Here is a 25473-nt window from a genome sequence, read left to right on the forward strand (position 1 = left end):
TCAGGCAGCATCCGAGGAGCAGGAAAATCGACGTTTTGAGCAAAAGCCCTTCAACAGGATCCCGATGAAGGGTTTTTGCCCGAAACATCGATTTTCCTGCTCCTCGGATGCTGCCTGACCTGTTGTGCTTTTCCAGCACCACTCTGATCTAAACTGTGGTTTCCAGCATCTGCAGTCCTCACTTTTGCCTAATGTGAATGGGAAAGTCGATCTTGTAAATTCCAATGAACAAGTTGAGTTATAGCATTCCTGCTGCCTCCAACCCTGTCATTTTAATATTTTAGCAACAGCTACAATTTCCCTTTACTTTGCTAATGTCAAAATTTAAATTGGATTTCTAAGGTAATGTGTCCCACATGCGTGATTGCAATAATATGTGATGGGTGCAAGTTCGTTTGGAGGTGCTATTAAAGATTCTTGAAATGCGCAGAAGTATTCCCTGCCCTGTCCCTTCTGAGTCATGTTCTGGCAAATAAACTGACCCTTGTAAATATAAACACTACCGTAGTTAGGAGGTAGTGTGGGGGTTATTAAAAAAAGAAAAAGAAAAAAAATGTAAACAGATTAGAGCGAAAAAATAAATAAATTGGCCACTGTCCTGGATGTATCGCGCACCACTACAGATACACTTTCTGATTTTTCATCAAATATTTAAGACATTGAAAGCAGTGGTGCACAATTGCCCTCGACGGGCTGGTTTGGGATGAGATCAGGAAGAAGACAAACGAGGGATAAGTGAGGGTTTGTGTTGACGGGATTCTGCTGACTAGCTGCTGTCACCTCAGCTGTGCTTATGCAGTTGGTGCCACTGAAGATACATTTGACAGACAGGTCTCCAATCGGTGCCTGATGACATAACAATGTACCAATAAGGGCAATCAATGTTGCGCTTTTACAGATTGTGGTGGCAATATCTCCAGGAGCTGCCAAACCCACAGGGGATAATAACATGGATGAGAAAGTAGGTCTCACACATTCCAAAGCACAGGCCAGTTCACAGCAAACCTCCACCCCACCCCCACCATGACTTCTGTGGATTTTGTGTAGATGTGTTCCTGCTGGCTTTTTTGCAAGTGCTAATTTAGCTGCTGAGTTCATCCAAGGGTCTCAGGAAGGAAAAGTCATAACGTAAAGAAAATTTGGAAAACAAAGAGATGGCACAAATAGATTTTGGCAAGTCGGAACTTACAAAATGTTGAGAGAGGTTAGACAGGGTAGATGCAAATGAACTGTTACCCACCTCCCCCATCCCCACTCCTCCCCCAAAGCCAGGAGATGCAATTTAAAAATATAGGGTTTGGTCACTTTGGTCCCTAATCTTAGGAAAATTTCTTTTTACCGAGAGGGCTGTGAGTCCACCACAGACGGATGGTGGAATCTCAAACTTTGAGTATTTCAAGACATAAATTGATGGATTTCTAATTGCTCGGGGTGTACAGGGTTATGAGGATGAAGTGGGTCAAAGGTATTGATGTGTTCAATCAGCCATGATGGTGCTGAGTATCAGGACAGATTGGACAGGCTGAATTACCTACACCTGTACCGATGTGAAATCTAGGGGATGTTTTATAACCACATAAACAACAAGAAGAGAATTAAAGCAAGGTTAGATGTATTCAGGACCATAAGTGTAATGTCTGTGTGCAGGTGGAAAATGTTGGTATAGTTCTTAAGGAATCCTTGTATGTTTTCATGACAGAGAGGAACAATACAGACATTGGGAGCAGGAAAGAAGCATGTGCAATATTTGATTAAATTAACATAGTAGGAGTGAACATATTAAAGCACTTAACATTGTTGAAATTGGAAATATCCCTCATCTTAAATAAAATATATCTATTCTAGGCTGGTCAGCCATTCAAGAGTAGAAATATCTAGACTCTGACCATCATTTTCTGATCTTTTCTGGCCATTGGTGTAGAGCCAGAGGACAGAGTTACAGCTAATGTTGCACTATTGTTTATAAAGCAAGCTGGGGATAGTCAGAGTAATTAGGGTCTCAGTCAAACTTGGGGTGGGAAAATTGTTGGAAACGATTATGAGGAACAGGAACAAATCTTCATTTTGAAGGAAGCCCTACGGAGTGTTGCTGAACAAAGAGACCTTGGAGTGCAGGTTCATAGCCCCTTGAAAGTGGAGTCACAGGTAGATAGCATAGTGAAGAAGGCGTTTGGTATGCTTTCCTTTATTGGTCAAAGTATTGAGTACTAGCGTTGGGAGGTCATGTCGCTGCTATACAGGACACTGGTTAGGCCACTATTGGAATATTGCATGCAATTCTGGTCTCCTTCCTTTTGGAAAGATGTTGTGAAACTTGAAAGGGCTCAGAAAAGATTTACAAGGATGTTGCCAGGTTTGAAGGATTTGAGCTATAGGGAGAGGCTGAACAGGCTGGGGGAGGGGGGGTGACCTTATAGAGGTTTACAAAATTATGAGGGGCATAGATAGGGTAAATAGACAAAGTCTTATCCCTGGGATCGGGGAGTCCAGAACTAGAGGGCCTAGGTTTAGGGTGAGAGGGGAAAGATCTAAAAGAGACCTAAGGGGCAACTTTTTCACGCTGAGGGTGGCACATGTATGGAGTGAGTTGCAAGAGGAAGTGGTGGAGGCTGGTACAATTGCAATATTTAAGATGCATTTGGATGGGTATATGAATAGGAAGGGTTTGGAGGGATGTGGGTCAGGTGCTGGCAGGTGGGACTAGATTGGGTTGGGATATCTGGTCGGCATGGACGGGTTGGACCGAAGGGTCTGTTTCCATGCTGTACATCTCTATGACTCTATGACAGAAATGAATCACAGATGGTCAGCATAGATTTGTTTACGGAATGTCATTTCGAACTATGCAGATTGAATTTTTTGAGACAGTAACAAGAAATGTTGATGAGGGTGGTGTGTTGATGTCCTGTACAGAGGAACCTTGATTATCCAAGTGACACGGGCAGGAAGGATTTTGTTTGGATAATCGAATGCCGGATAATACAGTTTAGCCAAGCATTGGGAGCTTGCAATCTTGTCTGGATAATCTGGAATTCGGTAAATCAAACGCTGGATAATCGAGTTTCCTTTGTATAGAGAATTTAGCAAGGCTTTTGAGGAGGTGCTGCATGAAAAACTGGTCAAGAAAGTAAAACCCAAAACCAAGCAGCAACTTAAAACCTATATTGTGTCAGAGGCTAGAAGGAAAATATAGATTAGTGGGTGTTTGTGTGACTGAAAGACTGTTTCTACTGGTGGTCCAAATGGCTTAGAACTAGCTCCCTTGCTTTGTGAAGTACATATGGATCATTCAGATTTGAATGTAGATGCATAATCAACAAGATTGCTGTGCAATAAACTGGCTGTGCAGTTGATAATGAGGAAGAAAGCTATGGGCAGCACGGTGACTCAGTGGTTAGCACTGCTGCCTCACAGCGCAGAGACCGGGTTCAGTTCCCGCCTCAGGCGACTGACTGTATGGAGTTTTCACATTCTCCCCGTGTCTGCGTGCGTTTCCTCCGGGTGCTCCGGTTTCCTCCCACAGTCCAAAGATGTGCAGTTTGGGGGAATTGGCCATGCTAAATTGCCTGTAGTGTTAGGTGCAGGAGTAAATGTAGGGGAATGGGTCTGGGTGGGTGCGCTTCGGCGGGTCGGTGTGGACTTGTTGGGCCGAAGAGCCTGTTTCCACACTGTAAGTAATCTAAAAAAAGCTGTACCTTATGGGAATAGACTGGTCAGATGGGCAGAACAGTGGCAAATGGAGTTCACTCTGGAGAATTGAGAGAGGATGTATTTGGAGAAAACCAACCAGATGAGGGAATGCACAATAAATAATTGGGTACTGAGAAGTGTAGAAGAACAGGAAGACCTTGGAGTGCATATCTACAAATCTCCAAAGATGATTGGACAGGTAAATAAGCCAGTTAAGAAGATAACTGGGATGCTTACCTTTATGAACTGAGGTGTAGAATTGTAAAGGCTGAGACGTTATACTGGAGCTGTGTAAACCATTGGCTAGGCTAATGTTCCTTGTGGTTTCAGTCACAGGACAACAGGAAAGATGTGATTGCGCTAGTAAAGCAACTTGCAAGGGGATGTCTCCACTGGACAATTTTAGTCAAGAGGAAATTTCTGCTTGGCTACCGTTGTTTGCTATGGGACAGAGGAGGCTGCGGAGAAACGTGTTTGAAATGCGTGATGTTATGAGAAATTAAGATGGAGTGCATAGGAAAACCTTATCCCATTTGATTGAGAATTCCATAAAGCAGGAAACATTGACTTAAAGTGGGAGGTTCAGAGGAGATTGGAATGGACGTTTCTTTCACCCAAAGAGTTTTGAGGTTGGGAACATGGTATTTGCTGGGCTGGTAGAACTGGAAACATGGATTGTATTTGAAAAGCATTCAGATGGGCACCTTGAAGTGCTTTAATCTGCAAGAACTGGAAAGTAGGATTAGGCTGGATGTCTTCTTGACAGCTAGCACGGACACAATGGGCTGAATGGGCTCTGCTTCATGTATTAAATGTCTAGGATTCTGTGACCCCCCCTTAGCTTTTTGAAAAAAAAAGATGTAATGCTTTATATTTTTTTTCTCATATTTTCGGTTTCTTCCCTGCCTCTGATACACATGAGAAATACTGTCACGGTTTAACAAACAGCTTGACCTGATTAGCCAGTCAGGTGCAGTCTCAAATATCTTCTCAGATTTCACTTTTCCCTGTCTTCCGTTTTTTTTAGACTGCCCACCTTCAGTTCAGGGAGGTCTTTGTAACATTTCCCTGAGAGGTAAGATGGACAAAAGAATGAAATAAGCAGGAAAAAGTGGAATACCAGCTAGGTGACTGAATAAAGTTTCAAAGTGATGTGCAAGTAAAGCAAGGGGTGATTTGAGAACATACTTTTTCCCACAGAGAGTAATTAGGGTATGGAGTGCACTGCCTGGAAATGTGGTGGAGGTAGGTTTAATTGAGGCATTCGAGAGGGACATTAGTGGTTATTTAGATCGAAATGGTGTACAATGGTTATAGGGAAAAGGCAGGAGATTACCATTAGGGAATAGAACCGGTGCAGAAATAATGGGTCGAACGGCCTCCTTCTGAGCCGTACCTATTCTGTGATTCTGTAAATAAGAAAGAAAGAGAGCACACAGACAGAGAAATATGGAGCAGGAGTCTTTTTGGGGTGTTGCGGTCTCCGACCCCAGATAAAATATCAGTGGGTTAGTGGGGGGAGCTCAGCCCTGAACTCAGCGGCTGCCCTGCAACCAATTAAAATGAATTGCTTTCAGGCGAGGCTTCTGTCCATTTCTCAGGAGCTACCACCCAGAATGGCGTTTATTGTTGGAATATAGGAAGATCACAATGCCAGGGGGCCATGTAAGGCTAGTCTCAAAGATTTCGATGAGCAGGTTGAGGGGCTGGATTTAAGAGACTGGGGTGGTGGGTGGAATAAAGGTTGAAAGAGAGTGAATGGCCGTTGGAGGAGCTCATTCATCCAATGGGCTCAAGGGGACCCACAAAAGAGGTTGCCCCTCTTGCCTGGGAACAACAAGCACAGCTCACTCTGTAAGATGTCTCACATGGCACGGAGCTCCCCACTTCATGGGTGGCACAAAACAAAGCCATTAATTATCTACTATAGGCGCTCAAGAGACCCAAGAGCGGGCAGACTGCCCAACGTCCCCTCTGCATCCTGCAAAATCCCAGGCAGGTCAGCGCAGAAGGGTTTCGGCAGCAGGAATGCCAGCTGCTGTATATATTGGGTCAGCCTTCACATCCATTGGTGAGGGACATGAAATCCAGCTTATGGAGTGAATGAAGCAACAAGAGGATGGAAAAGAATGATTTAAATCTGGGGTGAAGGAAATATTTGGAGAAAGAAATGAGAAGAGGGTGAGAGAAGGTGGTGAGCAGAAAGAGAGTGAATGGAGAGCAGAGAAGACATGAAGTTGAGCAGAAAAAAGACACAGAGGAACACAAACGAACCGATAAAAAGCAGAGAGAGAGAGGTGAGCAGAGAGAGAGAGATGGGTGAACTGAAAGAGAGCAGAGGGAGAGGTGAACAGAGAGAGAGCAGAGAATAGAGAGCCGTGTAAGATATATATGTGCAGAATGAAAGCAGAGAACTATAGAGGTTTGAAGAAAGAAAGCAGAGAGAGAGAGGTGAGCAGGGACCGCAACAAAGAAAGAAGTGAGGAGAAGTCTTAAAGAAATAAGTTGAAAGAGAAATAAGCAAAGGCAAAGAAAGAGAAAAACAGCACAGATTCAACCCAGCATATTGAAACTGAAATATCAAAGACGTAGAGAGCTCGCAGAGAATAAGTTATTAAAGAAAGCCAGCAGTGAATTATAACTAAATCTCAGAGAATTAACTTTAGGGAGTCAGATCATTGTTCAAATTTATATCTTTGATTTATACTCACAGTTTCATTATTTTCAGACAATTACTAGTGAATTCTCACATGTGTGAAGACTGGACAAGGCAATGAGAATTGGTGGAAAGCAGGGAGATTGTAGTGTAAAGAAGTTAAGTTTGACACATTTTCACCTCTCTCTCTCGCTATTACATCTTGGGATCTTCAGACCCAGCAGAAAGGCTTTCGGAGTGCAAACTGCAGTAATCCATTGGAAATATTGTCTGTTGTCTTCACGGTCAATGATCACTTATATCAGATTGAGTTTCAGACACCTGTATTGAGTGAGGTACCTTCAGATTTGTGTTTTAAGTCCAGGTCAAAGACAATCAGGGTTCTTAAAATGATCAATCTGTAAGATATCCCAGTAGGAGGGAAAATGCTAACTCCACAATTAAGGCTCAGAACTCATTTTTTTTTATAGCTAACTGACCAAAGCAGGGAAACCGCTGAAACTAGACTCATCTCCATGTCAACTGGAGATCATTGTGACTTTGTAGCAAATAGATTCAGCCACCCAGTCATCATTTCTCTTGATTTTAAACCCAAAAATTTCCATGGTAGCAAGGTATGTTTTAGACTTGGGGCAAGACAGTTCAAGAATACCGTTTTGATGCTGCGCGTCAATTTTATATCTTCCAAAAATGCTGTAACCATGCATTGAACCACAATGGGAGAAGTGTCCACCAGAGTGAAGCAGCTGTGGATGTTTTGAAACAACCTATCATCACTGAGAAATATTGGTTGATTTGTGAGGACCAAAATTACTATTTTTGAAACTCTTTCATACAAATGTTTTGAATAGAATTCAACGTATTACCTCTGAGTCACTCTGATGAGTTCAGTGAATTATTTCTGCATTTCCTGCATGGTATTAGGTGACTTTAACATTGTGGCCTGGACCTTTGTGCCAACCACAACTTTTGGATAATGACCGAGAGATCCCCAACAGCATTTGATCACATTTTCTCCCTATTTCTAGTTCTTTGTGTACCAGAAAGTAGCATTCATTCACTGTATAAATTTATCAAGAGAGACGTAAGTATGTGTATGTCTATGCACAGGTATAAGAAACTTTTAAAATGAAGGGTTTTTTTTTAATGAATTTCACTTCTACAAGAGCTAAATAAAACTCCATTGTGTTAGAACTTTAAAAGAGCAGATCAAAGATTTTTGTAACTGCTGAGAGCCAATGTTGCAAGTTTACAACTAGAGATGCTTTTATTCTTGATTTGTAACTTATAACTTGTAACTATGCACCAGAATTCCTTGAAATATTTAGAAATGCTAGGTTACGAATCACTGAAGGTCATAGTACCTTACAATTAAACAAGCCTCCAATAGGACTTTGCAATTGGTCATCTTGTTTCTAGTTTGTCCAAAGCTTAAAAGAGACATAAACCTTGCTGCTACATATCTTTCTAATCACCTCTGCCAGCCTTTGTGAAATTATCTTATGCTCTAGGCACTATCTAAGTGGATCAGACTGCAGAGATGGCCTGCTTTTCCAACAGTGGTTTGCATCTCCTGTGGTATGATGTCCCTTGCCCTCCAACTCTCTTCCCAACACCCTTCAACCCAACACAGTCCCTACTAAGAACACCTGACCCTTCTGAACATTTATTCTCAGAGTCATTTAAATGCAATTAATCAGTTCTGCTTTCCTCTGGAATAGAAAGGTGGGCATCGTGTGTTGTCACCGGCATCATAGTTTTGCATCTGGTTCCATGATCTGTGTAATTGAAACTCTTCGAAATTGATTGGATAGAGTTTGTGACTTGAAGAGTTAAATTTCTCTCCCCATGTTCCCATAGCAATGAAGGATGCCCTGGCATTCAGAGTAGGAATGGGTCAGAAGACAGAAAATACGTCTGATATGTTTCTTTAAATTCAGTAAGACCACAATGTTTATTTCACCCTTTCACAGGGTGACATCAATTCTAACAGGAAAAAGGCAAATGGTAATATAACCCCGAATGGTTTCCTGCTTCAGTTCTGCTGTGCTGGACATGCTGTAGGGGAAGTGTCAGAGATCCCATCCAACGTCTTTTTCACACATGGCATTTTGGTAAATGACAAGCTCTGCCAAATATATTAAATAGGTTAAGTTAAATAAACAAAACAATACAGAGATGGCGTTATTCAGCAAATGCGAATCAGTCAAGACATTTTGTCCTTATAATTCTGATGAGAACAAACACACAATTCAAGTGGCCAAAACAAAAGGGAGGGCACAGGTGTGTGACCAAGAAAAAGGAACCACATTATTAAAGGGAGGGAATAATGGAGCGTAATAATGAGAATGACTTGAATACTGGAGTCTGTTTATCTAAATCTTTATAGAGTTCAAAAATAAATTGCCCTTGGGATCTGCCTCAATGCTTCTGATTGAGATTTGCATATTATTTAATTTAATATTCCCATGAATGTGCATCTGTCTCAAGCTGCAGATCTTTTATTGGAATTTACCACCTTTAAGGCAAACATACTAAGAACAAATCAGCCCAATTCCACAAACTGTAGAGAAAGAGAAAGAGACAAAAACAGAGAGAGAGACGTGAGTTACCAGGGATACTGTGTTACATATGGTGCACTTGATGTGATTGGCATGTGTTTGATTTCCTAGTTTGAGTGTTGCACTCACATTGTAATGGGATTTGAGGATATTAAGCAAATACTTGAATTGCTTCTTTGAGAAACAAATTGTTGATTCAAGTCATCAAATTCTCCCAAAATCTGTTATGTTAAAATACTTTGTATGTACACATTCCTGAAGGCTTCTTCCTGCGAAGCCGCACCGAAGCTAAGTATGTTTATCATACATTTAACTTTGAACAAGTTGACCCAGTTTCTAGTTATTCTTATTTTGCTCTTGTCAGATGTTTCCACTGTGTTTTAACCCTTCTTGCACTGCCTGCAGCTCGATACTGAACCTCTGCAGGACTGTCCTTCAGATTAGAATAGTGTAAGAACTCAGTGAAATGAGAGTTTCCAGTGCCAGGCTGAAATTGGTTGAGCATTCTTGAAAAGTAAAATCCTTTAGTAACAGGAGCACGTTCCTCATTACTGCAGAGAGCAACATATTGTAACTGGGATTCTCTGAAGGGATTTTTCTGTGCTAACTCAGACAAACGGTGGTCTTGTCAATAATAAAACAGAAATTTCTGGAAAAGCTTAGCAGGTCAGTGGAGAGAAATCAGAGTTAACATTTCAGGAAGGGTCACGAGGTCCAAAACATTAACTCTGATTTCTCTCCATAGATGCTGCCAGACCAGCTGTGCTCTTCCAGCAATTTCTGTTTTAGTTTCTCATTTACAGTATCTGCAGTTCTTCTGGTTTTTGGTTAGTCTTATCAGTAATGTTGGATTACCAAAATTAGATTCAAATAACGTCACGTCCAGTTCACTGCACACAACCTGGTTTATTTTCCTATGTGATTCTCGTTTACCCCTATTTCTGTCCATTGCTTTTTACCCCAATTTCCCTCAGCACTAATCCTTTTTTCTCATTTATCACCTCTTCTCCTACCCATCCTGCGCCAGCATCGTCACAACAGCACTCAGGGCTTTGCTCCAGTTCACACAGTCCCTGATCTCCCATTTCATATAAAGCTTTCGTTCTTTTATACTGCCTGCCCCCTTCACCACGCTTTCAGTGAAGACGGATCCCCAGCTTCATGGCATTTTCAATCTCCAGGACTTGCCATTGAATCCTCTTTCACCCAAAACCTCCTTCTGGTCAAGGCTGAATTCCCAAATCGAGATTTCCACTGCACCATACCCACAGGATCAGCCTCCCATTGCCACCAAACCACATGGTTATCCTGAGTCCCTAGCTCACATTATGTTATGGCTGCTGACCATCAAAATTGCAAAATAAAAATGGACAGTGTTGGAGAAACTCAGCAGATCTGGCAGCATCTGTGCAGAGAAGGAGAGGGAGAGAGACAAGAGTTAATATTTTAAGTCCATTAATGTGAGTAAGAATCGCTCAAAACGTTTAATGTTTCTCTCTGCACAGATGCTGCTGAGCTTCTCCAGCAGTTTGTTTTTATTTCAGATCTCCAGCATTCACGGTATTTTGACTTAGCCCATTATGAAATTTCACCCTACAATGTTCCTATGCATGCCGTAGGCAAGTGGTAGAATTAACTCTGTAATGAATATGCAATAAAGCCAGCAGTGTACTCTTTCCACAGATACATGGGATCATGAAATTCAACCTGTTAGCACCACTAATGCTATCACAATACTGTGTAACAAAAAGGCAATTTAACTTATTTAATCGACAGCCCTGATTACAAAGGTTGAACTACATATCCTCCAACACAGTGTGACAATCTCGTTTAAATTGATCCAAGATGTGCAAAAAGTACTTTGTATTCTCAATGTATATTCACCTTGAATGTGACTGCTTTTTGTTATTTTTGTGAACAAAATTACTTGAATAAACATGAATAAGATATATTTAATGAAGCTTATTTTTGTTTTTGTGGCAATGTTGGCAGTTTTAAAATGGTGACGATATGGATTTGCAGCAAGAGTACTTTCATTCTTCATAGCAAGCGTCTTCAGAAGTTTGAAGCCGTGTTCTACATCAAAAAGCAAGTCAAATTAATAGGGCTTCAATGTAACTTGGTACTGGAATTGTGTTTCATTTTATTTCTGAGCTGAAAATGTGTTGCTGGAAAAGCGGAGCAGGTCAGGCAGCATCCAAAGAGCAGGAGAATCGACGTTTCGGGCATGAGCCCTTCTTCAGGAATGAGGAGAGTGTGCCAAGCAGGCTAAGATAAAAGGTAGGGAGGAAGGACTTGGGTAGGGGCATTGGAAATGCGATAGGTGGAAGGAGGTCAAGGTGAGGGTGATAGGCCAGAGTGGGGGTGGGGGCGGAGAGGTCAGGAAGAAGATTGCAGGTTAAGAAGGCGGTGCTGAGTTGGAGGGATTTGACTGAGACAAGGTGGGGGGGACGGGAAATGAGGAAACTGGAGAAATCTGAGTTCATCCCTTGTGGTTGGAGGGTTCCGAGGCGGAAGATGAGGCGCTCTTCCTCCAACCGTCGTGTTGCTATGGTCTGGCGATGGAGGAGTCCAAGGACCTGCATGTCCTTGGTGGAGTGGGAGGGGGAGTTGAAGTGTCGAGCCACGGGGTGGTTGGGTTGGTTGGTCCGGGTGTCCCAGAGGTGTTCTCTGAAACGTTCCGCAAGTAGGCGGCCTGTCTCCCCAATATAGAGGAGGCCACATCGGGTGCAGCAGATGCAATAAATGATGTTTCATTTTATTTCCTCTGTCATCCTTATTTGAGAGCATCTCCATTGTTGCCACCCACTTTAATAGTGCTGTTAAGAAGGCATACAGTGTGTTAGGTTTCATTGGTAGAGGGATTGAGTTCCGGAGCCGCAATATCATGCTGCAACTACAAAATGCTAGTGTGGCCTCATTTGGAATATTGTAAACAGTTCTGGACACCCCATTACAGGAAGCATGTGGAAGCATTGGAAAAGGTGCAGAGGAGATTTACGAGAATGTTGCCTCATCTGGAGGGAAGCTCTTATGGGGAAAAGCTGAGGGACTTGGGTCTGTTCTCATTGGAAAGAAGAAGGCTAAGAGGGGATTTGATAGAGACATACAAGATGATCAGAGGATTAGACAGGGTAGACAGTGAAAGTCTTTTTCCTAGGATGATGACGTCAGCTTGTACGAGGGGGCATAACTACAAATTGAGGGGTGATAGACTTATGACAGATGTTAGAGGCAGGTTCTTTACTCAGAGAGTGGTAAGGGTGTGGAATGCCCTGCCTGCCAATGTAGTCAACACAGCTACATTAGGAGATTTAAACAATCCTTGGATAAGCACATGGATGATGATGGGATAGTGTAGGGGTTTAAGGTTAGATTAGTTCACAGCAACATTAGGTGTAACGTTGAGGGCCAAAGGGCCTGTTCTGCACTGTATTGTTCTATGTTCTATGTTGATCATGATCACCATTGCAGAATATGAGTCCTATCTCCCTGACCAATTTTCCACAGCAATTCAATCAAACACAACTGTACAGAAAAGTTTGACCCTGAGACTTCATGCCTCCTCTCAGGTCAGGTGCTATATTTTGTTTTTTTGCTTTTTTAAATTCCTTTGTGAAGCTCCGCAGGATGTTTATTATATTCAAGTTGTTATATAAATGCAAACTGTTGTTGGTAAAGGCCATTTGAAGGTTCATCGCTGTTTGTACATTGGATTCTAATATTGGAAAACTGTTGTTGCATTTAGAGAATTTGACAGGATAATAGTTTTGCTGAACGGACAAGTCTGTGGGGTAACTCGTAATAGTATATAGCTTGCGTATATGCTAAGCATAGACCTATATACTGAAATGGTATAGAACTGAATGTACATGCAGTGTCATTTTAAGTGAGTTCTATCACAATAGAGGGCAGAATCTATTTCCCTCCCCATAGGCACATTTGGTGGAAATGGGGACATTTACTCAGGCAGGAGGATGGTGGGTGGGAGCACTTCCCACTTTTTTGCCTTCCCACCTGTCTTGAGTAGGAAAGCACATGGACAGCTGGCCCACCACCATATTGCCAAATGAAGCACCCTCAATGGGCAATTAGGACCACGTGCCACCAGCCCTGCTGATGTTCAACTCAATGATGGGCAGGAGGACTCGCCATGTGCGGAGACTGAACAGCAAACCTGTGGGTGGCATTCGACGGGGTTGCTCACTCACCTAGAATAACTGATCATGGAACCTAACATCAGGAAGAGGTGAGGGAAGGCACAGAGAATTACTATCCCTCATTTACCCTTGCAACAACCCATCCTGCCCTCACATATCTGTGGCCTAGCTGGGCCCAATGATAATCCTGAGTCTTGAGTTGATGTCCTATTGATAGCAGCTCCCATTTCCTCATTGAAGATACTGAGCAAGACTTACTTTGTCAAACTTCTTCCTGATTTTGAAACCCTTTTTCAAATTTGCCCTGAACCTCCTCTGTGCCAAGAACCACCCTAACATCTCCCAGCTCTCCACATACTGAATTGTTTCAACTTTGACAAAGTGACACAAGGTAATTAGATATAGACCATCACCATGTTAATGTGTTGGAGGCAATTCAGAGAGGTTTTCAAGATTAATATCTAAAATCAACAGATTACCATATGAGGAAAGGTTAGACCTGTGTCCTCTGGGGTTGAGAAGAGCCAGATTGGCATGGCTGGTGGTTCAGTGGTTAGCACTGCTACCTCACAGTGCCAGAGACTTGGGTTCAACTCCAGCCTCAGGTGACTAAATGTGTGCATTTTGCACATTCTCTCTGTGTTTATGTGGGCGTTCTGGTTTCCTTCATTTTTAAACTGTACCCTGTAGTTCTGAATTGGCTCACAAGTAATGCCTCCACCTTGTCACACCCCTCAGAACCTTATATTAGCCTAAATTTCAGTAAGAACAACTCTCATTTGTCTCAACTCCAATCTTGCCTCAGAAATAACCCCTTCATCCCAGAGATGAACCCGGCAAAATTTCACTGAACAGTCTTCAGTGGAAGTGTACCCCTCCTCATGTAAGGAGACAAAAACTATGGCCACTATCCAACTGTGTGTGGACTAAAGTGGTGGGTGGCAGGAATTGTGATGCATAGTAGGAGAAAGTCACAACCCTTGCAGCTGATGAACAATCTTCTACTGTCTTCCACCCTCTTCTGTCAGGCCGAACTTATAAAGGTTTGAGTCCATGTATGAACAGATTCAAGAACAGCTTCTTCAGACCTTTGAACAGACCTCTCAGATGGTAATTTTGATTTCTGTCTTTCTATTTCTGCATCTCCTCTGTGGCTGTAACTCTGTATTCTATTATCCTGATGCACTTTGTTTGATGCGATCTGCCTACAGAGCATGCAAAACAACACTTCTCAATGTATCTCAGTACATCTGACAACAATAAATCAAATTCAAACTCAAATCCTGCAGTCCTCACTTTCTTCAAATCCTGGAATGTCAAGAGCCCACTGGTGGACACTAATAGGATTGTAACCAATGAAAACACAATGTGTCCCAGAGAGAGGCAAGTCACTGATAACAGACAGGGATTGTTTGGCCATTCTCGGCTGGGTGAGGAATGGTGGGAGATGGGTTTGGAGAGCAGGCAGAATGGGGCATATGTCTTGGGAAATGGGGCTGCCTCAATGCTAAAATACATAGATAGTACCCCTTTTTTAAAAAGTGGTTTGCACATGCCAAATGTATTATGGTGTGGGCAGGATACTATTAACAAGCTGAATGGTCGTGGAATAATTGACTTAAATATGGCAGGTGGACAGCTGATTTCAGGGTCCAACAATCTGTCCTGGTCACCTGTGAAGAAGGGCTTATGCCCAAAATGTCGTGTCTCCTGTTCCCTGGATGCTGCCTGACCTGCTGCGCTTTTCCAGCAACACATTTTCAGCTCTGATCTCCAGCATCTGCAGACCTCACTTTCTCCTCAAAGATTTCAACCACCTGTATCAATGCAACAGTCAAGAAAGCACAACAATGTCTCTACTTCCTTGTGATGCTAAGGAAGTTTAGCATGTCCACAAGGACTCTGACCAATATCTATAGATGCATCATAGATATCCATTTGATCTGGATGCATCACAGCTTGGTTTGGTAACTGCACTTCCTAATAATGCAAGAAACTACAGAGAGTCATGCACACACCAGTCCATCATGCAAGCCAGCCTTCCATTCATTGACTCTGTCTATACTTACCACTGCCTCGGGAAAGCAATGAACATAATCAAAGACCTCTCACACCCTATAGTACTCTCTTCCATCCTCTTCCATTGGGCAGAAGATATAAAAGTTTGTGTGGATAGATTCAAGAATAGCTGTTATCAGACTTTTGAATGTACCTGTCAAATGTTAATGTTGATCTGTCCCTCTCTGCCTCTTCTCTGTGGCTGTAACCTTGTATTCTGCACTCTGTTCTGCTTCTCAGGTGCATTTTATATGGTACAATCTGCCTGTATAAGCATGCAAAACAAGAATATTTTGGTACCTGTGACAACAATAAATCAATCAGTCAATCAATCCATCTAGTGTATTACAGTGGTTACCTCAATGGACAGTGGGAAGATTTTGGGCTGGTTACCTGGACTATTATATGTGCTACCCTCGCCAAAAAACATACCAGTTGTGAGCATTCCAATACAATTCTGAGTAGGAAAGATTCAGCTGTTCAGAACTTCAGCATTTAACTGAATTGCTCCACCTATTTACGCTGAGTTCTTCCTGGGATTGGCCAAACTGGGACAAACACCAGAACTGTTTTGAGAACCCTCCATCCTCAGCTGCTCTGACCTTATTCTGTCACGTGGGGAGCTCACTAAAATTTCTGTGGATTCTGTTTGTTTATTTCACATCCTTTTGACAGAGGAGCAGGGGGTAAGGTTGGTCATCACCATGCTGCAGTGTTCACAGATGGCAGTCAAAGCTGCAGATGATGGTCAGTGTGGATCAATACATGAGGAAGCTAACTGCAATTACAAATATAATGATAGGATAGAGGGACATGGGAGGTGTTGAACAGGAAATGTGTGAGCGCTTTGATCCTTTTGGGATGAGTGATTAATTTCCAGTTATCAGTTTGTGTGTCCTCAGATAGGGAAATCAGCCATTCTTACCTGGTCTGGCCCACACATGACTCAGAGAAATACATATGACTCTTCACTCCTGCTTGATATGGCCCAGTAACAGCAACACAGTTGTAGTCCAACAGAATTGGAAGGCAGTTCCTTCCATCACCTTCTTGAGGGCAATTTGAGTTAGGCAATAAATGCTGGCTTTCTTCTGTCTTACAGTGTTTCTCTGAGATTAATAAAATTCTGAAGCTGAGAGGTATCTGAGACTTTCAGCACGGGGGTCACACTGCAACCACAGACTTCACCAATACTGTGGTCCTGAAAAATATGAATTCCACACTTCTTAGATTAGAAGTTAGAATACAGGAGTGAGAGTAGACCTTTCCACCCTTTGAGCCTGCTCCAACATGCTAAATTATGGTGGTTGATTATAAAACGCAGTACCCTGTTCTCACTTTCTCCTTAGATCCCTTTAGTCCTAAGGTTAATACCTACATCTTTCCAAAAGGCCTACCCAATATCCTTTAAACTGTGACCCCTAGTTCTGGATTCCCCTGCCATTGGGAACATCCTCCTATGATTACCCTGTCTAGGCTTGTGACAATTTATTAAGTTTCTATAAGATGGGGTGGCATGGTGGCTCAGTGGTTAGCACTGCTGCCTCACTGCACCAGGGGCCTGGGTTCAACTCCAGCCTCAGGCGGCTGTCTGTGTGGTGTTTGCACATTTTCTGCGAGGAATTTCTCCAGGTACTCTGGTTTCTTCCCACAATCCAAAGATGTGCAGGTTAGGTAGATTGACCATGCTAAATTGTCCACATTATCCAGGGATGTGCAGGCTTGGTGGATTAGCCAAGAGAATTACAAGGTTACAAGGATGGGTGGGTCTGGCTGATTTCTGAAGAAGGGTCACTGGACCTGAAATGTTAACTCTGATGCTCCCAGACCTGCTGAGCCTTTTCCAGCAATTTCTATTTTTGGGTCTGGGTGGGATGCTCTTCAGAGGTTCAGTGTGGACTTGATGGGCCAAATGGCCTGTCCCTATACTGCAGGGATTCTATGAGATTCCCTCTCATTCTTCTAAACACTAGTGAATTTAGTCATAACCAAACCAGTCTTTCCTGCTAAATCTTTTCTTTCGTGCTCCCTCAACAGCCATAACATCCTTCCTCAGATAGAGAAACCAAAATTGCACACATTATTCCAGGCGTGGCCCTGTCCAGATGCAGAAAGACATCCCTGCACCAATGGTATATTCGTAAGTGATACAAAGTTAAAAAATCACACAACACCAGGTTATAGTCCAACAGGTTTATTTGGAAGCACTAGATTTTGGAACGCTGCTCCTTCATCAGGTGGTTGCAGAGTAAATCATTCTTCACACCCCAGTCCAACACCGGCGTCTCCAATTCGTATGTGATGGGAGATTAGGTATGTCAGCAGTACCTGTACACATCAGTCATGCAAATCTCGCAAAAGTTGGGCTCGGTTCCCTTTGGGAGTTTTTATCTAGTTTTTCATGTGTCATAATTCAGTGCAGAATTGACCCTTTGTCCTCAGAGGATAATCAATTCACTCAATCAATAGAAAACTGAAGTCTGAACTGAACCTCAATATCTTTGTCCCGGGCAGCGCTTGGCATTGCTGAATGGAAACAAGTCGTTCCATTTTAAAATGATGAACATTGTAACCGGTAAGGTAGCAACTGTATCGGTGTGGAACCTCATCATTCATTCAGACAATTAGACAGACTATTAGTAGATTTCCAATAATAATTGCCGACACTTTCTAAGCTCCGCTTGCCCTTTAAGGGATGGTCCCTTTAATATCCCCGCCCTCAGTTTGTTACGTCCCAGTTCTCAGTGATTTTGAAACATGCAATGGAGGACAGCCATTGGCTCAGGCTCGGTACTCTCGGGCAGTTCCGTTGATATTGGTTCCACTGTCAGTTCCGCCATTCTGTCAAAAACAAATCCAGCGACTGAGAGCGTCATTATATGAAGACAGCCACAGGATTCAATGTTGGAATTGTTTAGGAACTGTCACAGCAGATTGTGAGTTTCAGTGACATTTCTAGTCCTGCTGCGTGCATGAGTTAAGGTAGCATTTTTACTATTCATCAGATTTGACATCACCAATACAGTACCATTTCCAGTATAGCTGCTGTGGGACAGTAACATTTCCAATATTACTGAGCCCCTAAACATTTTTAATATGATCAGATCGAGTGATATCTCCAACATCACTGTGAGATACAGTAACATTTCCAGGATTGTTCAGTGTGAGTTAAAGTAACATTTCCAAAATTACTCAGTGTCAGTTGAGGTAATTAGGAACAGGAGTAGGCTATTTGTTCTTGGAGCTCTCCTCCAACATTCAGTAAGATCATGGTTGATCACCCATCTCAGTACTCTGTTCCCACGTTCTCCCCAAATCCTTTGATCCCTTTCGACCTAAGATTGATCTATAACCCCTTCTTGAAAATATTCAATGTTTTGGACTCGCCTGCTTCCTGTGATAGTGAATTCCTCAGCTTCACCACTCTGGAGGTGAAGACTTTTCTCCTCATCTCTGTCCTAAACGTTTTACCCCTTATCCTTAATCTATAACCCCTGAGTCTGGGCTCACTCATCATTGGGAAGATCCTACCTGTATCTAACCTCTCTAGTCCTGTTAGAATACTATAGGCTTCGATGAGATTCCCCCCTCCTCCATTCTTTTTAACTCCAGTGAATATAATCCTAACCAATTTAATCTCTCCTCATATGTCATATGTCATCCCAGGAATTAATTTGGTAAATTTTCACTGCACTCCCTCAATAGCAAGAATATACTTCCTCTGATAAGGAGATCAAAATTGCACACAATATTCCAGGTGTGGTCTTACCAATGCTCTGTATAATTGCATGGGACATCCTTGTTCCTTTACTTGTATTCTGTCAGTATGAAGGCCTTCTTTACTGCCGCTGCAACCATACACTTACTTTCAGTGACTGGTGCAGGAGGACACCCAGGTCTTGTTGAGAAATGAGTCTAGCCAACTCTGCTTTCAAGCCCTCAAACATGTTTATTTAAATTGTAAAATTGTAAAAAGTAGTTTGGACTGACCCCTCCCTCCGTCACACTGATTATATTTTACAATCATGATTTAGCCGCTGCTATCTTGGGGCACCTTAATTAATCCTGTCTCATTGCACGATATCAGATCGACTACAACCTTCTCTTTGATTGGCTCCAAAACATACCATTCTAAGAAACTGTCTGGAAAACATACTATGAACTCCTCATCTTGGTTCCCTTTGTCCATCTCACTTTTCTGGTTAATGTGTGTAGATGAAAATTTCTTATGAATAGCAACTTCTTCCTTTATGCTGCACTCTATCATGTAGTTCGTGAAGGTGTGCCTATAAACTACAAGCACAAGTAAGTTTTTGCCTTTGAAATGTCTCATCGCTATGCAAACTGTTTCAACATCCTAGTTTCCAAATTTAAGCATCACCTTCGGTTGCCCTCTCTGTTGTGTTAATACTAACGATCAAAGTCACCCCTCCTCCTTTTCCTATCCTTTTGAAATGTCCTGTGTCCTTTGAGATTCAAATCCCAAACCTGTGTCATCTTGCAGCCACATCTTTATTTGGTTAGTGGATGGGACTTATTTATTTTTCAGTTCATCTCTTTTTTTTTGATATGACATGCATTCAGATACTTTTTTTTGTAAATTCTCACCCTATCTGTTGGTTGGCACTTAGATGCATATTCTCTATGCTTTTCAATCATAGATGACACTGCTCACAGTTCAATCACTTATGGTAGACCACTGGACCAAACGCACATCCAGGAGCTCCCAGATGCTGCAGCTGTGTCATATCGCACATCCAAAATGTGTTCTAATTAATGGGTCATAGAGTCATAGAGATGTACAGCATGGAAACAGACCCTTTGGTCCAACCCGTCTATGCCAACCAGATATCCCAACCCAATCTAGTCCCACCTGCCGAAACCCTTCCTATTCATATACCCATCCAAATGCCTCTTAAATGTTGCAATTGTACCAGCCTCCACCACTTCCTCTGACAATTCATTCCATACACATACCATCCTCTGCGTGAAAAAGTTGCCCCTTAAGCCTCTTTTATATCTTTCCCCTCTCACCCTAAACCTATGCCTTCCAGTTCTGGACTCCCCCATCCCAGAGAAAATACTTTGTCTATTTATCCTGTCCATGCCCCTCATAATTTTGTAAACCTCTATAAGGTCACCCCTCAGCCTCCGTGCTCCAGGGAAAACAGCTCCAGCCTGTTCGCCTCTCCCTATAGTTCTAATCCTCCAACCCTGGCAACATCCTTGTAAATCTTTTCTGAACCCTTTCAAGTTTCACAACATCTTTCCAATAGGACAGAGACCAGAATTGCATGCAGTATTCCAACAGTGGCCTAACCAATGTCTTGTACAGCTGCAACATGACCTCCCAACTCTTGTACTCAATACTCTGACCAATAAAGGAAAGCATACCAAACGCCTTCTTCACTATCCTATCTTCCTGTGACTCCACTTTCAAGGAGCTATGAACCTGCACTCCAAAGTCTCTTTGTTCAGCAACACTCTCTAGGACCTTACCATTAAATGTATAAGTCTTGCTAAGATTTGCTTTCCCAAAATACAGCACCTCGCATTTATCTAAATTAAACTCCATCTGCCACTTCTCGGCCCATTGGCCTATCTGATCAAGATCCTGTTGTAATCCGAGGTAACCTTCTTTGCTGTCCACTATGCCTCCAATTTTGGTGCCATCTGCAAGCTTACTAACTGTACCTCTTATGCTCACATCCAAACCATTTATGTAAATGACAAAAAATAGAGGACCCAGCCCCGATCCTTATGGCACTCCACTGGTCACAGGCCTCCAGTCTGAAAAACAACCCTCCACCACCACCCTCTGTCTTCTACCTTTGAGCCAGTTTTATATCCACATGGCTAGTTCTCCCTGTATTGTGTGAGATGTAACCTTGCTAATCAGTCTCCCATGGGGAATCTTGTCGAATGCCTTACTGAAGTCCATATAGATCACATCTACTGCTCTGCCCTCATCAATCCTCATTGTTACTTCTTCAAAAAAACTCAGTCAAGTTTATGAGACATGATTTCCCATGCACAAAGCCATGTTGACTATCCCTAATCAGTCCTTGCCTCTCCAAATACATGTACATCCCGTCCCTCAGGATTTCCTCCAACAACTTGCCCACCACCGACGTCAGGCTCACTGGTCTATAGTTCCCTGGCTTGTCCTTACTACCCTTCTTAAAGAGTGGCACCACGTTAGCCAACCTCCAGTCTTCCGGCACCTCACCTGTGACTACTGATGACACAAATATCTCAGCAAGAGGCCCAGCTATCACTTCTCTAGCTTCATATAGAGTTAAATGGCTTAATCATTTTATCCAACTTTCTCTTGACTTATATTTTAATATAATTTTTGAATGTTCCCACTCGTTGCTGTATTACATTGAATCTTAGGAATGGAATAAACCTTAGGCACTAACCAGATACCCATCTAATAACTAAATTTCCTTCTCGTGGCAGGAGTGGAACCAATTCCTGCAATCTCAAAAAAATTAAAAAGAGTAAATTCAATGGATAATCTCTGCTCTCCCTGCCCCTTCCTTCTTTGGTCACCTAACTCCAACTCACACTATTTTCAGTTTCACTCAAGTGTTAAGTTGTACTAATTTAGCTAGTTTTATATGCTCCTAACAAAAAAGGTCTGTCTGATCCACTTATAGAGGAACCGGTTTGAGCTGCTTCTTTAATTAAGCCCAACTACTATTCCAGTGGAGGCCTTGTTGAAAGTCCTGCTTAAGGTTGGGAAAGTCAAATTTTCAATTGAAAGTTTCACTTGAGGGCCAAATACAAACAAAATTAAATTTGTTCAGAAACAAAACATGCCATTCTAATCCTTAGTACAAGATGCAGTAACATTTCTGACATGAGCTGCTGTAATTTGTCCGATGTCGATAATGCTTAGTGTGAGTTTCAGGAACAATTCCATTCCATTCCTCAGGTTTGGAGTTGCATTGTTTATTCCCTCCTGTTAAAATGTCACTGTTGGGTATGTAAGTTTGTTGATCTCTGGATGCTCTTGTGCTGTATTTAGGTGATGTTGGCTGAGTTGGGAGAAAGTTCTACCCCCAGTGTTCACTTCGAAGGTGGTGCAGAGGAAAGGGACAAATCTGCACTTGTCTCCCTTCTGGAGCAGCTTACAACTTCCACCGCCTTGTATCCCGTATTTCTCGAGACCTCCAAACTTCTGGTTGTTGTGAGCATCCAGCGATACCTGCGAGGCCCTGGGAATGAGGAGAGATCCCGATCAGCTTCCAGTTACCTTTTCGACGTGACAGTGACTGATGGGATTACTCACGTGAAGTGCCACTTAGCTCCTGCCCTGAATTCCCTGGTTCACTGGAACTGCCTGAGAGCGGGCCGTGGAATCCACATCACCCGCTGCAGCCTGGTGCATGATGAGAAAAGGCTGAACCGGTGCTTCCTGCAGATTGAGGCGCTGGAGCTGGCAGCTGCATATTGCGATCCCAGTTTGAGTATCCTCTCCCTGAGCATCGAGCCCCTCCGCAGCCTGACGGCGTCCCAGAGGGGAAGGGATCTTCTGAGGACTTTGCAGACAGAAGCCCCCTTGAGAGTGGGACGGCATCATTATTTACCCTTGTGGAATAACAATGACCCATGTGGCAGAGAATGGATTGGCTCCAAGACTCCACCATTTCTAAATGTCCCACTTGAAGGTGAGCTCACTTTCCATTTTAGGTTCCACCATATTGTCGAATATATTATTATTTATTTAAATTACGGTCACCTCAGTTAGTGCAGGAATTGAATCCACACTGTTGCATCACTCAGCACTGCAAACCAACTGTCCAGCCAACTGAGCTAACTGACCTATTGTTTATATAATCGAGAAGTGAATGGGGATTTCTTATTTTTGGATGCTCTCCATCTGTGTTTGCTGTACACCAGGATTTGACAAAGTTGACTCTGCTGAGGTTTCACATGAACAGGTTGCTGTGTCTGTCACATGCAGTTGGTCAGCATTAGGATGTGGGAAAGCTACATACAGAAATACAGGGTGGTGGTGAGACTGCATCTTCTCTACTGCATACAGTATTGGCCACTGTATTTACGAAAAGGTGTTAGTGTGATGGACTCATTGCCTTATGAAGAAATGCTAGACAGTCTGGGCATGTATCCTTTGGGATTTAGAAGATTCAGAGGTGACTTAGTTGAAACATAAATGTTCCTGAGGGAACCTGACAGGGTGGATGTGGAAAGGATGTTTTCTACGTGGTTGTGCCATGGCGTACTGGGATGTGCATTTGTCCCACCTCTCACCCCCATGGGAGAGACAAACATGATGGACCCTACCTCCCGAAAGGTTGGACAATGTGGGCTGGGGTTAATTTCCATATCGGCTTTAGTTTGTCTGTCACTGGTCTGGTATGTAGTCAAATGGGAGATGATCTCACTGAAACATTTAAGATTCGAAAGGGCTTTCAGAGGGCGGGTGCTGGGGGGATGTTTTCTTTGACTGGGAAATCTAAAACTCGCAATCATAGACAACCTCTTATTCTGAGACCATTCAGATACTGAGGTGAAATATCTCTTCACTCAAACCATTGTGGGAATTTGAAATGTGCTGTCCCAAAGGGGCTAAGTGGGATGTTTGGTATTCTTGTTCAGTGATCAATAGACAATTGGTTAGTAAGGAAACCAAATCATCTGTGGATCGTGTAGGAGGGTGATGCTGCAGCAGATCAGGCTGGAGGGAGCATAGAGTCTATTTAATACTTACCTTCTTAAATCTCTTTGGGGCTCCTTGACAGCTCCACATTAAACATTGACTAATGACAGCAAATTCCCGTTATTTGCTCACAAGCATCCAGAATTCTCATGTAACCAGCACCCAGGATTCAAATGGTGTATCCCAAATGTTTGGGATTTGGATTTTTGTTTAAATTCACTCATGGGACATGGTTATCGCTGGCTGGGCAGCATTTATTGGCCATCCCTCGTTGCCCTTGGGAAGGTAGGGGTGAGCTGCCTTCCTGAACCTCTACAGTCCATGTGCTGTAGGTCAACCCACAATGCTCTTAGGAATGCAATACTAAACTTTTGACCCAGTGACACTGAAGGTATATTTCAGTGTAAGGATGGTGTTTGGCTTTGAGGGGAACTTGCAGATGGCGATGCTCCTATTTATCTACTGTGCTTGTCCTGCTCGGTGAAAATGGCCGTGGGTTTGGAAGGTGCTGTCTGAAGAATTGGAGACTTTACTGGTATTGGCAATTGTAAGGGGATAATGGATTCTTAAAACTAGTTCGAGACATGCCTTAAAGGACTGGAATACTGGTATATATGAACAGTCCTGGCCACTCATTTTTGAAATGCACATTCACCTTGTCGCAGTGATAACACAGGTTCTCAAAGAAGTCACTCATATTTCTCACGCAGCTAACAATTCTCACCATTCCCTGTAAATGCTGGATACCAGGGTGAATTATGGTAAACAGGTATGTGGGTATTCTATATAGAGTGGGAGTGTAATTATTGTTTGGTGGTGGATGTTTACAGGGGATTCACTGTAAAAAGAGACGAAGTTGAGTTTGAAGCTTGGAATGTAAATATCATTTTAAAGTGTATCCATTTAAACAATTGAAATTGTACCCTTTCAGCATAAACAGATATGTTCAATCTAATAAAATGTTGGTGTGTTCCTTTAAGTCCTATCTAGTGGTACAGGGCAGCAGATTTCCTTTGGAAGATGCAAGTTTGATTCTGCATCTAATTTTGGCTTTAAAGGCTTGAAATCTGTGTCATGAGCATTGTACACCAATCTGTTTTAGACCAGATGCCTATTGGCGATGCTAGGGAGACATTGCTGCTGCTGTACATTGATAATAAAGAGAGGACAATGCCTCGAGCTGGGGCTAAGGGATGGCAATGGGCACCTACATACTAACACGAGTCAATGTACTCGAAGCCCAATTCTCTTATTAATTGCTCAGCTCAATTAAATTAGCAGATGATTGTGAGGTGGGCAAAGTTTTGTGCCCTTAGTAAGGGAAACAAGCAGACTTGGAGGCTGTTGACTACAGTAGGCAAAAGTGAGAACTGCAGATGCTGGAGATCAGAGTCAAGATTAGAGTGGTGCTGGAAAAGCATAGTAGGTCAGGCAGCATCCAAGGAGCAGGAAAATCGACATTTTAGACAAAAACCCTTCATCAGGAATGAGAATGATTCCTGATGAAGGGCTTTGGCCTGAAACATTGAGTTTCTTGCTCCTGGGACGGTACCTGACCTGCTGTGCTTTTCCAGCACCACTCTAATCTTGACAGTAATCTGCAAGCTTCAAGAGAGCTGCAGAGGTTAAGTCAGACCAATGATGTCCATCAAAAGGAGT

General features: G+C 42.7%; 1 protein-coding gene across 4 annotated transcripts in view; it reads left to right on the plus strand.

The window, feature by feature from the left end:
• Positions 1-17891: 17891 nt before the first annotated feature.
• The window catches only part of LOC122557425 (RPA-related protein RADX), a 96059-nt gene continuing 88477 nt past the window's right edge, over positions 17892-25473 (plus strand). Inside the window, exons 1-2 of one of the 4 annotated variants that reach the window (XM_043705146.2) lie at positions 17892-18061; positions 22159-22801. In XM_043705146.2, the coding sequence (XP_043561081.1) occupies positions 22162-22801 (640 nt within the window). In that variant the 5' untranslated portion in view covers positions 17892-18061; positions 22159-22161. Of the gene's footprint in view, positions 18108-22158; positions 22802-25473 lie in introns of all 4 variants that reach the window. The other 3 variants (XM_043705143.2, XM_043705144.2, XM_043705142.2) reach the window with 3 other exon arrangements.

Source organism: Chiloscyllium plagiosum, unplaced genomic scaffold (assembly GCF_037043375.1).
Source record: "Chiloscyllium plagiosum isolate Xiang-an unplaced genomic scaffold, Cpla_swu_hap1 HiC_scaffold_11, whole genome shotgun sequence".
NCBI lineage: Eukaryota > Metazoa > Chordata > Chondrichthyes > Orectolobiformes > Hemiscylliidae > Chiloscyllium > Chiloscyllium plagiosum.